Source organism: Nipponia nippon, unplaced genomic scaffold, assembly GCF_047370975.1.
Source record: "Nipponia nippon isolate SJK-2023a ecotype South Korea unplaced genomic scaffold, ASM4737097v1 scaffold_4, whole genome shotgun sequence".
Classification (NCBI taxonomy): domain Eukaryota; kingdom Metazoa; phylum Chordata; class Aves; order Pelecaniformes; family Threskiornithidae; genus Nipponia; species Nipponia nippon.
The window spans coordinates 88,703,826-88,717,346 of NW_028262358.1; the positions used below are offsets into that span (position 1 = coordinate 88,703,826).

The 13,521-nt window shown below is 44.3% G+C and overlaps 1 protein-coding gene across 3 annotated transcripts in view; it reads right to left on the minus strand.

Moving 5' to 3' along the window:
• Window positions 1-8,751, minus strand: part of TPBG (trophoblast glycoprotein) — a 40,854-nt gene extending 32,103 nt beyond the window's left edge. The window contains exons 1-2 of one of the 3 annotated variants that reach the window (XM_087777088.1): window positions 8,631-8,751; window positions 1,410-7,844 (exon numbers count right to left, since the gene is read on the minus strand). In XM_087777088.1, the coding sequence (XP_087633214.1) occupies window positions 6,531-7,658 (1,128 nt within the window). In that variant the 5' untranslated portion in view covers window positions 7,659-7,844; window positions 8,631-8,751 and the 3' untranslated portion in view covers window positions 1,410-6,530. Of the gene's footprint in view, window positions 1-1,409; window positions 7,845-8,273; window positions 8,391-8,630 lie in introns of those variants that run through there. The other 2 variants (XM_087777089.1, XR_015708882.1) reach the window with 2 other exon arrangements.
• Between the last annotated feature and the right edge of the window lie 4,770 nt (window positions 8,752-13,521).

Sequence of the window (13,521 nt, forward strand, 5' to 3'; positions counted from 1 at the left end):
AAGCACACACCCCTGAAAACAAGGAAGCATAAAAGCACTGGGGTAAAGCCACTGACTTAAATGGATTCAAATCTATATGTATCTGCAGGATTTGGTTACTGTTTGTTCATAAGCTGTTAAGGAGAATGAATGAAGACACCTACTGGAAGAAGAAAACTGTCAGTGCAGTAACTACTTCTTTTTCCTTTTTCAAAACAAGCTTAAATTGCTCACATGCTCCAAAGTCATGTCAGTCCATGACTGCTTCCACCATTCTTGCAATAAATGGTATTTTTTTAATTTTTAATATTTCACTACAGTTACTTGATGCTTTTACATTGCCAGCATGAAGTACATACCGCATTCTGTTAAAATGTCTATTTGACGTTTGATAATGTCAATTTGACAAATGAGTTCTTTATTGCATAAATTCCCAGGATTTTATGTAAAGATACCCTGGGCTATGCCATAGATAAAATTTCTACTAGAACAAATGGAATATGTGAAGTAGACTGTGGACAGATACTAAGACAGATCGGTCCCAAGATAAAATCTAGGACAGATCAATCAGTCACGTGTAAAGCCAAACATCCTTCCATGTTAGGTGTCCTAAGAATGTGAAAAAAAACAATAATAGCAAACAAAGACACAACACTAACCAAGTTATCAGCTATGCTCCTGGGACAGCCCCCCAAAAATCACTCTGTCCTATTAAAATTTCAGATGTCTGCACTAGCTATCTATGAGAAGATGAAATGTCATCCTTCCCTTTGAATTTGCAATCTAAATATTTGCATTAAAAAAGTTGTAAGAATAAAAGAGTTTGCCATCAGAATGTTTTTTTCTCTGGAGTTCATCCTTGATTCTCTGTTTCAGCAGTACTTCAATAGTTCCTTCATAGTAAGAAAATTCACACCATCAGTAATAATACTGCCTCTGTATTTCACTATGTAAATATGTATTTGAAGACTTTAAAACACACTGTTTGATCTAGTCATTAAAAACCTAAAAATCCATTACTCTTAAATTTAGAATTGGCACCCAAATTGAAAATCAATACCACATATATTAAAACCCAGAAAGCTATCAAATTATGTCCAAAATAACAAGGACAATTAAAACATAATCCTTATATTCACTGACCAAACTTCTTTCTAAAGTAATTAATCAGGCTACCTAGACGGAAGTTGCTTTTTCACTATTCTATCATGCAAATTCACAGCACAATCATCAATTTGAGCTATAAAGAATACAACTACACTTTTAGCAAAGACCTCAATATCTGTAAGGATTTACAGTAATTAAATCAACAGGTGAACATATAACATTTATAAGCAATCTGCTAAATATTTTATTGTGTTTTTCTTCAAGAATAATTTTAATTAAGAAATAAAACTTCAGTCTGAAAAAGTTACAGCAGTTTCTTGCACATCTAAAATTTCTAGAATAGTGAAACATTCTAGAACACGAGATTTCTAACATTTTCATCACTGCATGTACTCAAACAACATTGTTAATTTATTCAGATGCTTTCATGCATAATTACTAGAAAACACAAATCTGTTTTTCTGTTAGTCTACCATCAGAAAGGAAAAGCTATCTAGTTAATACTTTGAAAAATAAAAATAATTGCAAGTATTAAATTATTAACTGCAAGATGAATGCACTGTCTAAAGTACCATTTTAATTTTCTTAATAGTTCCCTTTTTCTATTTAGGCTAACATTGGGAATGCAAAGCCTTATTTCAAGCTTTGCCTACGCAACAGATGACTTCTGGCTAAGCAAGGTTTTCCAAGGATGTGACAACACGTAAATTCTAACACTGTTGAGAGAGCAAAAGCCTTTTTAAGGACATACTTATACCGCAAACCTGTATTTTTCCTTCTGAAAGCTTGGTGTTTGGTTTTTTTTGGTTTTTTTTTTTTTCAAAGTGGGAGAAGGGTGCTGATAGGTTTATTGTATTGGCACAAAGCACCACTTTTCTGCTACTGCTGTATTGACTCAGGAAGCTACACTTACTTCTGTATCAGCAAATGATCCTCTGCTCCCACATGGTTTATGTCTCTTTTTTTAAGCATGAGTGAAATATCTAATAAAAATTACACTCCCCGAACGGACTGCTTTCTCTCTTCCTTGGTGGGCTTTCATCATTTGATTTCAGGCCAAGGTCTTTGCAACTAGTAAGCAGCACGCTTGCAAAAAAGGAGCATTAAGTTATGGGCCTGATCTAGTCATTATTAAGTCAGCAGGCACTGAATTAAATTAAATCTTCTATTGTATTCCACAAAAATCTTACAGTGGAAACACCTGCATTATAAATATTACAGGACACGACTCCACGTGTTAGCAGAATGTTTCTATTTATAGCAATAGGAAGAAAATAGAGCCATATCCATAAAACATGGCCAGAACAGACAGAATCAATCAGCAATTGTTCCTATTGCTAGTGTTATGATTTCCAGTCCTGACCCACTACAAAGGGGTATCTCCATTTCCTTGATAAGCTTCCCCCTTCAACCTTCTCTCATAGAATATAAATGTCATTTGGAAGCTTGAAACTGAAATGTTTTTCTTACCAAATGCTATTTTCCTTCATCATATGCTGAGAATGAATGGTTCTTCTTGAACATTCAGCTGCTAAAGAGAAAGAAAAAGCGCATATCAAATTTTCATTCTGTCCACTTTGACAAAGGTTCTTTTTCACGTTAAAGCTTTAAGGGAAATGAAGACACTAAACCTCAAAATATAGGTGCAGTCGGACTGATTTCTCTACCTGTGCAGATTCATGATACTCCTTTTAATGGATTTCTTGAGAAAATGAGGCGAAGAAGAAATTATGCAGATGCATAAAGAGCAGAGTATACCACAGGGAAAATGCTGGTGGAATAATGAGAGTTGGGATCCTAGCACAGTCATATTTTGAATATTTTGCCATGCCCGTCTTCAGTGACATCTCAGTCAATAACCGAATACAGGTCTGAACAGACTGCTTCGCTAGCTGGCATGTCACTGGGGATTGTCACCAGTGCTTAAAAGGTAAATTACCCTGAATGAAAAGATTTAAAGCAGTTGTGCAAAACTTCAAATCACTTTTTGGATGTCAAAATTACTGGTAATATTATGGCTCGCTGAGAATAAAAAAAAGTCGGATGATCGAATAGAAAGCTACCTTGGATAAAGAAAGATTTGGGCAATTTTCTGTTTCTTACCTGGCAACAGCACTTATCCAAAGTACTTGATGAAAATACATTAAAACTATGTCAATTCCTTGTGCTATTCTTCTAGGAAAATTTTAAGCTTATTACAACTAAAACTAGTTCTAAGAAAGCAGCTGAACCTTGGAGAAACCACGCTTTCTGCTTCTTAGCTGCGCAGCCTTCCCTGGAGATTTGCCCGCTACTTTAGTCTAATGTTTTCTATGAAACATCAGCGACAATCGTGTCATGCAGAACTTTGGGGGTTTATGTATACAAAACACATTTTAGAGGCATTTAGTACTGCACGTGTTTTATTGAAGAACGAATGAATAAAACAGCCTTGCTAATTAAGCTGCTCTGGTATGGTAATCAGTTGAAATTTCAGGTGTCAAAGAAGAGTAAGATTATAAAACGTGCTTCAGAAGAACCCTTAAACTAATGTTATTTTAAATGTATACTTTTTAACCAAGTTCTGAAGCACTTCGGGAGCTACTTTTTAAATGTCTTCTGAGTACCACTGTAACTATTTTGTAATAGGAAAGGAAAACAACTTTCAAGCACTGTTTATGGAAGGGGATTTAAGATCAAATAATGCATTGTACAAAACACCAAAGCATTCACTATTGGTCAAACACTGCAGGAGAACATTATCCAACACAATACTGACACATGCTAACTGTTACATCCTAGTAAATACACATGTAAGCAAATGGCGAAAATTATTTTAAAGTAGCCATCACCAGGTCTCTAATAAAATTCTATTACAATGACTTTCTATGATACAAAAATAATAATAATAATAATCTTTAGAATAATAGGTGTAATACAACAGTTACACTTGCTCACTATACAAATACTCAGTCCATTGGTGAGAGACTGCGATTGAAGTCGTTACCTATCCTTACACAACTCTATAAATGCATGGCTGTTACATTAACACATAATTGCTTTTACTGTAGTTAAAGTATCTGTTAACAAAAAACAAGAAATTGCCCAAGGAATGGCTTGGTTTGTACGTATTTTATCTATTATATTACAGGAGTATCTTAAGCAAGGATGACGCTCTACTCCTCTTGGCACTGTACAAATAAGTGGATAATCTCCGAAACGACCAATACAACACAGCACACTGCATAGCTATTGTAAATTCTAGCTTCTTACGTAAACTACCTTAGGTATACCAAGTATGAACAGTTTGCATAGTTGCACAGTAATAGTTATTGACACTGAGGTTTTTATACTATTCTTAAAATATGGGCAGCTAACATTCAGGCCAGCAGTCTGCTTTTTAAGAATCCACAAGCTTAAATTCATACGCTGTTAACCAGATATTGCTCATACATTTAAATTACAGCAGGAGAAATAGGCTATCACTTAGCTTACATTAATTGTAAAATACATTGATTTATCAAAACATTAATTGTACTTAATATTAATTCTTTTTTTACTTTTGAGGGCAAATGTACAAAACTACATTAAAAAAAAAAATCACTGCTACTAAATAAAGCCAATTTAAAGCAACAGAAAATTAGCCTGAACCCACTTGTGCTACTTGCTTTGTCTGAAGTTGCACGGAGAGAAAAATGCATTTGAATAATACTGATGCCCAAAATAGATTATATTTCTTCTGATACTTTAAGGACTATTTTATATTTATGAGCTCTTACCAAAGGCATATATCTATGAGAAAACTGTCACTTTTGAAAGCAAAGGGAATTAGCTAGTGATTCATAAAATTTTTGAGATGCTCAAGAGCTTCAAATAACAGTGACCATGGAAAAAGCTCCACAGATATACTGACAGATACCGATTCACATCACACTTTTATGGTTGGTGTATTTTTTTTCATTAAGAAGCTATAAATGGATTAGAAAAAGTGCATTAATTGTTGGTGGCCATTGGAAGGTTCTTGCTAACCTTTTCATATGTCATCAGAGATGCATATTAAATGACGCATTTCTGAAGTTTTTCTTTGCATGCTTTATCTATTTACAAGAAAATGCATTCCCAAGCAAGTAATAGGCACGAGTAACATACAATACTGAAATGCACCTGTTATAAGCTTTAAGATAAAGTTCCATCAAGTTACTTGATGTAGATCACTACAGAACTTCATGAGTACCGAGAGCTTAAAATGAAACAGTAAGCACTTAATAAGAGCCGCATTGATTTACAAGTCTGAAGCTCGCCGACTACACAACTGAGCTGCATTTAATTTTGTTCAGGACATGAAAGTATGTTTTTTTATAATAAAAATTCTATTCAGGTAAAATTTTCTTTAGCCTACAAACTCCACAACTTAATTTGAATGATTTTTTTTTTTTAATTTGGTAGAGAAGACCTTATGTAAATTCTGTCAGCTTGTACCTTCCCAGCAAGGTGGACCCTAGCATCTGTCTCAACATTTTGCAGTTGTTTTGAGAGAGCAGACTGGGGATTTTGTGCCAAGTAAAACTGCTCTCGCCATTGACTGGTGTAATTCTCCTAGCATATTTCACAAAACTGTCAAACATTTATGTCTCTAAGCTACACATTTGTATAAAATTTTATCCAGAGTACTACTGCAGGGCTATTACTTCAGAGACTATAAAGCTATCCACATTCTTAGATGTCCATACATTTCTCATTGAACAGCAAACTTCAACACAACAGTTCTTGTAAGACTGTTTATTGAATTTAACAGTTCAGATGGAGTTTAGATGCAGTTTGTATAAAAAAACCTCTTTTCACGTAAACTGCAATCAAAAATAACTTTACAAAATAGTAAGAGACTTACTGAGATCGTAAGTTTCCTAACATGTAAAACTATAAAGTATTTGTGCATGCTCACTATTCAATTTCTGTTCTTTGTTACAGAGGAGTTGTTAAAATGAGTTTCTTTGTTTTTTTTAAATCTCAAGGTAGTCTATGAAATGGAATCGTTGTCATCACAATTCGGATATACAAGATCAAAACTGGCACAGAGGAACATAACATTTTTTTCCAAAAAGTTGAGGCAGCTTTTGTTGAATAGTGTCTGCATTGGTAAATTTTTTATAAACTCTGGTGACTTCGGAGCATCAGGGAGAATCCTTTTTTCTTTTCAGATCTTGAAAAAAAATTTCCCACAAGTACAGACAGGTAAGGAAGAAAAGAAGTAGCAGCTTGTTTCCTACATACAGCCCAACGCCATGCGCAGCTGCCCAGCCGTCTCAAAACAAAATTGAACTTGACGTCACAGGGAGGCATATCCCCCTCACATTACAAGCATGTCTGAGATTTCTCCGGGGAGAGGGAAGCAAGCACGAGGGTAAAGCGTAAGTCTACTTTTCATGCACAGCTACTGCGCGTTGCCCCGCGTCTGCGGCGCTTCGTCAGACATCCGAGTTGGAGCTGAGGTTTGTTAACCTGGGGTCTGCATTGATCTCGTATCTGTAGTGGTAGCCCTCCATGTGATCCCTACAGGCATCTCTGATGTTGTGCATCCACTTTTTGATTCCTTTTCGGTTCAAGTACAAAACCAGGAGGAAAATGGCCCCGATGAGAGCCAAGACTATCCCTAGGAAGACGTAGGAAGTCTGTAGCTGGGAAGGCAGGTCTACGGGCACGGAGCAGTCTAGGTCCGAGCTGTTGATCTTCAGCAGGGCTTTGCCCAGCATCTTGTCGGGGTAGGCGCAGGTCAGGGCTTCTTTGCCCTCCACCTGGTCGCTCTCCTTGAGCCAGGCCACCAGGTCCTCGATGGCGCAGTCGCAGACCCAGCTGTTGCGGCCCAGGCCGATGCGCCGGAGGGCAGGCAGGCCGCGGAACTGGGCCAGGGTGCTGTTCCTCAGCACGCCCAGGGAGTTGTCGCTGAGGTTCAGGCTCTGCAGCTGGCCCAGCCCCTGGAAGGAGACGTTTCGCAGGCCCACCAGGGAGTTGTTGCTGAGGTCCAGGTGCCGCAGGGCGGGCAGGGCAGTGAACATGCCGGCGGGCAGCAGCAGCAGCCCGTTATCGGCCAGCTCCAGGCGGCTGAGGTTGCGCAGGGCCCCGGACTGCAGCATGGCGGCCAGGCTGAGGAGGACGCCGTGGTCGCGCAGGGCCCCACGGAGGGCCAGCTCCTCCAGCGGGCTGCCGCCCTCCCCAAAGGCCTGCGGGCTGAGGGAGACCAGGGGGTTGCCGCTGAGGTCCAGCTGCCGCAGGGCGGGCAGGGCCGCCAGGGCGCCGGCCTCCACGGCCCGCAGGTGGTTGCCGCTGAGGTTGAGGGCGCTGAGGTCGGGCAGGCGTTGGGCGGGGAAGGCGCCGGCCGGCAGGCCGGCCAGGCGGTTGCCGGTGATGAAGAGGTTGCGCACGTAGGGCGGCAGGTCGGGGGGCACCGCCGTCAGGTTCCTGTTCACGCACTTCACCGTCCTGGCCGCCTCGGAGCACTCGCAGAGGGCCGGGCAGCCGCCGGGCTGCTGCGCCGAGCCGCCGCCCAGCAGGACGTGCAGCAGCAAGCCCAGCCAGAGCGCGCCGCGCCCCGGCATCGCGCCCGGCCCGGCCCCGCACACAACTTTCCCCTCCGGGCGCCTTCGGCTCTGGGCGGCGCGGCGCGGCGAGGCGAGGCGGGGCGGCGGCTCCCGCCGGGGCGCTGCCCGCTCCGGGCAGCCCCTTCTCCGGGGGCAGGCGCTTCCCCTCCGGGGCTGGCTCCGCTCCGCTTCCCGCAGCGAGACCTGCGGCAGGGGAGGAAAGGGAGAGGGCAGCGGCGGAGAGGCGCGGCGCGGCTCCGCTCGCCCGCCCGCCCGCCTTCCCCGGCCCCGCGGCTCGCCCCCCGCCCCCGACACGTGGCGCGGCCCCGGCCCCGCGGCAGAACCGGCCGAGGAACAAGTTTTCCCCCGCTTCCAGGTCCCGCCGCCCCCTCCCCACCCGGCCGGCGGCTCCGCTGGCGGAGCACGGAGGGGAAGGGAGCGGAGGGAAGGGAAGGGTCTAACGCGGTGTCCCCCACAGCTTCCCGCGGCTCCCCGCCTGCCGCCCCCTCCGCAGGGCTTTCCCCTCCGCTCCGCGCCACGACCGGTGCAAACTCCCGCCCGCAAAAACCACCACGGAGCGGAGCAGAGCCGAGCCGAGCCGAGTCCCGCCCGGTCCCGGTCCCCGTCTCTCACCTCCCGCCGCCGCCGCTCCCGCCCCGCGTCCGGAGCAAACTCCGCCGGAGCGAGCCGCCGACTGCCCCCAGCCCCGCCGCCAACTCCGCGCACACCCTCGCCGCGCCTGGCCCTGCCTCCGCTGACAGGAGAAACCAACCGCCGCCCCGGCCGGGGGGAGCCGCCGGCCGCGCCTGCCCCGAGGGTCGGCCCCGCCGCCGCCCGCGCCCCGCCCTGCTCCCGCCCGCTGCTGCCGCGCCCCTGCTCCGCGGCGCTGCCGGGCGGCCGCGCCGGGAGCCCGCCGGGAGGGTCCGCTCGGTGTCCCCCCGCCTCCGCTCCCCTCGCCCCCCGGCCCAGGTGGTGCTGCCGGAGGCTCACCTTGCCGCCGAGCGGAGCCGCTCCATGTGGCGCTCCCCTCAGCGCGGCGGGCGGCTCGGCACGGCACGGCACGGAGCGGAGCGATTCCCGGCCGCCCTTCGAGGGGAGAGCCGGCGGCGGCGAGCGCTGCCCGAGCCCCGTGCCCTGCTCCCCGCCCTGGCAGCGCCGTACCTGTGCTCGCCCCGACGCGGCGGGCGGGGGCGTCGCGCCGGAGCCTGGCTGCTGGGTGCCGTTTTCCGCAGTTTCCCCGCGAGGCCGGCAGGACTGGGGAAATCCCGAAGGATTTCCAGGGCAGGGTCCCCCCGCGAAGCCCGCCCTGGGCCCGGGAGCGGGAAGGGGGGGGGGGGTCCGCGGGCCCTGGCCGGTCCTGGGGCGGGGGCGGGACCGGCGCTGCCCCGACCCGTCTGTCCAGGGAACGCGTTTCGGGGCAGGGGGGAGCAACACCAGCAACAAAATGCACCGAACGAGCTCCAAAACTAAAGCAAAAAAAAAGCCAAACCCGCCAGGATCTTTAGAGGTCCTAAAATAAATAATAATAATAATCTTTTTTTTTTTTTTTAAAAAAAAAAGGAGCTGCAAATTGACAGCTTAAGTCTGAGATTTAAACTTTATTGTGGTGAGGAAAAAGCCTAAATATCTATCTGTACATAAAATACCAGTTTCAGCCGCTATGGCTGTCCCAGAGCCCCCCAGGCGTGGCTGAACAATCCGGCTGCTACAAATGCTGTTTTGTGGATGAGAAACTCGCTTGGGTTACTCCACGGAGGGGGTATTTGAGGAAGAGGTGAATGGTGGGGAGCTATCATGGGGGCTGCACTGGGCCACTAGTCCCTATGAAGTGATTGAGATAGTTAAATAACATCTAATTAACGCAGAAGACATACCAGTATATTCAAAATAACCAGTTTCAGCAACGTGAATCTGAGCGCTTTGGGTCTGTGACTCCTTTGGGCTTTCCTTACCCCTCTGATGACTGCTTGCACAAGATTTCCTTCCCCCTGTATGTCAGAGTTACTCTCCTTCTGCTTTCCTGATCAAGGTTCCTTTTTTTTGGTAAAGTCAGTAGAGATCTTACAGCTACCCAAAGCCATAGGAGAAATGAAGAGATGAATCCAGTATGAAGTCTTGAGAAAATCAGCCCCAGAATCTGGGGAATAATGAGCTAAAACACTGATTTCTGTAGGATTGTTCTCCCCTGTCTGGCCTGACTGTGCTATTATGGTGCAGGCAAGTCTGGGGTTGGGGTGGCAGGCAGGGGCTGCCCAGCTGACAGAGCAGCATGCTCTTTACATGAAGATTACGGAGAAAAGGAAATATGGAGTGGCTGGAGTAACAGTGGTACAAGTGAGGTCTTGGACTCGCAGGCAGTTCCAGAAGTTTGGGAAGTTATTGCTTTGATGTTGAGTTAGAAAAACAGTGGCACTACACTGCAGGAGGTTTTAGTTTGTTAGAAGGTATTTGCGTTACAGATCCACATGCCTGTCTTAGTATAATGCTTAGAAAAATAGACAGGTAAAGATATCCCGCATTTTGTAGGAGAAAGACATGTTCTCCTAATCTATTATAATTAGTCAAAGAAAAAAAAAAACAAAACAAAACTGGCCTACTAGACAACAGTGAAATTCAGTGACCAGTAAGAGGTAGTTTCCAAAAGGAGACAGCTTTTACAAATAGGTAACTGATAATATTAACAAATCTGAGATAAATCATATAAAAAATACTTATGGAGCATACCCATAACCGTTTTTTATAAAATGTTTCGATACAATGTCATTTTTAATGGAAAAGCAATTACCCTGATCCGCTCATTGTGCTGACCAAAGTTGTCCTAGTAGCTCCTGGCTCTCCGTGACTGCCTCGGTGGGCTTGTGCAGGTTAGCTCTTTGGGCAGGGAACATGGTTCTGTCCATGTTTGTGGAGGGCTCCCTGACAGGTGCTTGCATGTGCTGCGGTAATGCAAATGATAAATAACAAATATTTTCCTATTATTTCCTATTATTCCAGTAGTAAATCGCACTTGCTAAGCCAGCCTAAGCTTGCAAGAGGAAGAAAAACACTTGTTAATCTGCTCTCTTCTCGTTTAAATAAAACAACATTTCTCAGAGGCATACTCCAAAAGGGAAACAGGACTTTCTGGTGAATACACTTATACTGAGTGGATTTCCTGGACGTGTTTGTAATCTGTACTAGGAAAATGAAGAAAAAAACCCTGATGTATTTTCAGGTCAGTTTTGGCTATTACGATTGGTTGATTTGTGAATTTTCATTGCACAGCCCATAGAATGTCATCTCATAGTTTTTTGCATAAAGTTTATGCAAAACTTCTGACTGAGTTAAAATATAGTGTTTGAAAATATATCATCTTGGCTAAAGGACTCAAACTGGAAGATAATTTACCATAAGTAAACTGTTCCTGTGGCTGATATTCGTATGGGCTGACTGAGAAGCTCACGTTAAGGGGGGGGTTTAAGGCAATCCTTCAGCCTCTCCATGGTTCTGCTGCTCCAGGCTGAGACTGGGTGACGTGCTGGTCATCTGGAGTCATGAAGGAAACTTCTGACTGTCCTCCTCCAGAAGATCAAAGCTTGCTTCATGTGTGTCGTGGCTTAACCCCAGCTGGCAACTCAGAACGACACAGCCGCTTGCTCACTCCCCCCTGGTGGGACAGGGGAGTGAATCAGAAGAGTAAAAGTGAGAACACCCGTAGGTTGAGATAAAGACAGTTTAATAGGTAAAGCAAAAGCTGCACATGCAAGCAAAGCAAAACAAGGAATTCATTCACTACTTCCCATCAGCAGGCAGGTGTTCAGCCACCTCCAGGAAAGCAGGGCTCCATCACACGTAACGGTTACTTGGGAAGACAAACGCCATCACTCTGAATGTCCCCCCCTTCCTTCTTCTTCCCTCAGCTTTATATGCTGAGCACGATGCCATATGGTATGGAATACCCCTCTGGTCAGTTGGGGTCAGCTGTCTCAGCCGTGTCCCCTCCCAACTTCTTGTGCACCCCCAGCCCACTCGCTGGTGGGGTGAGAAGCAGAAAAGGCCTTGACTCTGTGTAAGCACTGCTCAGCAGTAACAAAAACTTCCCTGTATTATCAACACTGTTTTCATCACAAATCCAAAACATAGCCACATACTAGCGACTATGAAAAAAATTGAACTCTACGCCAGCCAAAAGCAGCACAATGTGACAGCGATGAGAACTGCTTGCTTTTGAAAATCAGTACCCCAGTGTTTCAGCTCCCCCAAAGTGAAAATATGACATCTACCTAAAGAAATGCAGCGGGTCATAGGGACAACCTGTGAGAACTGTACTGCTTGACATTTTTGGAGTCGCTATACCCCTTTTAAGGCTCTCACCTTAACAAAGAATAAAGTAGCATTTGTAGGTGCTTGTGTCACTCCACTGTCCTTAGGAAGACCTGGAAGATTATTTTAGACACTGAAATTTAAGGCTGTTAATTAAGTTAATTGAGATGAACCCCATCCTAAATAATCTTCACAAAGCCCCTTGGCCAGATACTAAACAATGCTGGATGCCTTTTATGAGATTCTGAGTGGTCTGACTCCAGTTGATGTCCAAGGAATTGGGATAGTGTGAAGTAGGACTCCATGCAATAACTATCATCTTTTTTTAACATTTTTTTTCTTTACTGACTTTTTCTTTTTTTTTTTTTTCCTTTTCTTTATGTTTCTTCTGTGAAATGTTTCTACGCTGTCTCAATATTGTTAGAAGATACTCAGCACTTCATAGGAAGTGGCCTTGGAAGGGTATTTATGATGTGCTAAAGATTATACACCAAGTGAGCAGTAGCACAGAGACCAGAATTCTTCTCTTTTACCAAAAATATCTTCTCACAAAAGTGGAAGAACAAGCTGCAAGTTCCATCTGCTTCCTCACATGGAGAGTTCCAGCAGGTCCTTCAAAGGACACCTTCTGTTTCCCTCGGGACTCGGCTTCATTTGAAGAAACACCACCAGAATTCTTAAAATGGTGCCATAAAAATACTTAGGCAACCAAATGCTGCCTTGAATTCTTGCTTCAATGTTTTATACAGCATTCACATGTTCACACCCATAAACATTCATGTTCTGGTTTTCTTTTTAGGTGCACTTAAATGTAAGTATATATTATTCATTTTTATATAAATTGAAGCAATACAGAAGACAATCTTCAAGTAATTTTTTTTTTTTTTTAACTTAGCACTTTGTTCCAGACACAAAAACACCCTGTCCAAATGATCTGTTGGTCTGTTCTGGTTTTCACTGTCTGTATGATGAATACAGGATAAATCCTATGATTATCTATGCATCTACATGGAAACCATGCAGCCATTAATCGCTATACAAGATAAGACCATGTTTTCATTTTCTTATATGCTATCCATTTTTATATTGAAATATCAAAAGTCAGTCTAATACAAAAAATGTTGATTTTTAATACCGTGGAAACATATTAAACTTTCCTAGAACTAACAGAAAATTACTTTAGGTAAAAGTAACCCTTTTTTTGGGTCTTTAGAAATACCTTAACTGGGTATGTGTAATAATGCACTGTTGTAAATTCTGGGGACTCCTGCATGCCTTAGGTGGAGATTGAAGGGATGACAGGAGACAAAGTACCCCCACCTGAATATAAGCAGCACTGAAAACTGGTGAAACTGTAAAGACAGACTCTTTACCTGCTGACCTTGTTTCCAAAAAGTCCATCTCTGCATCTGGTAGCAGTTTATTGTTAAAACCTGTTACTCAAATGAGAAGGAAATGATGGTGACTTCCTCCAGCGAAGCTGGCTACCAGAGCTGGGGTCAAGAATACACTAGGAAAAACGACTTGGGAAGAGGACCTGCTGTACTCCAGGTGCTGCCGTTGTGTGCACACCCCTCTG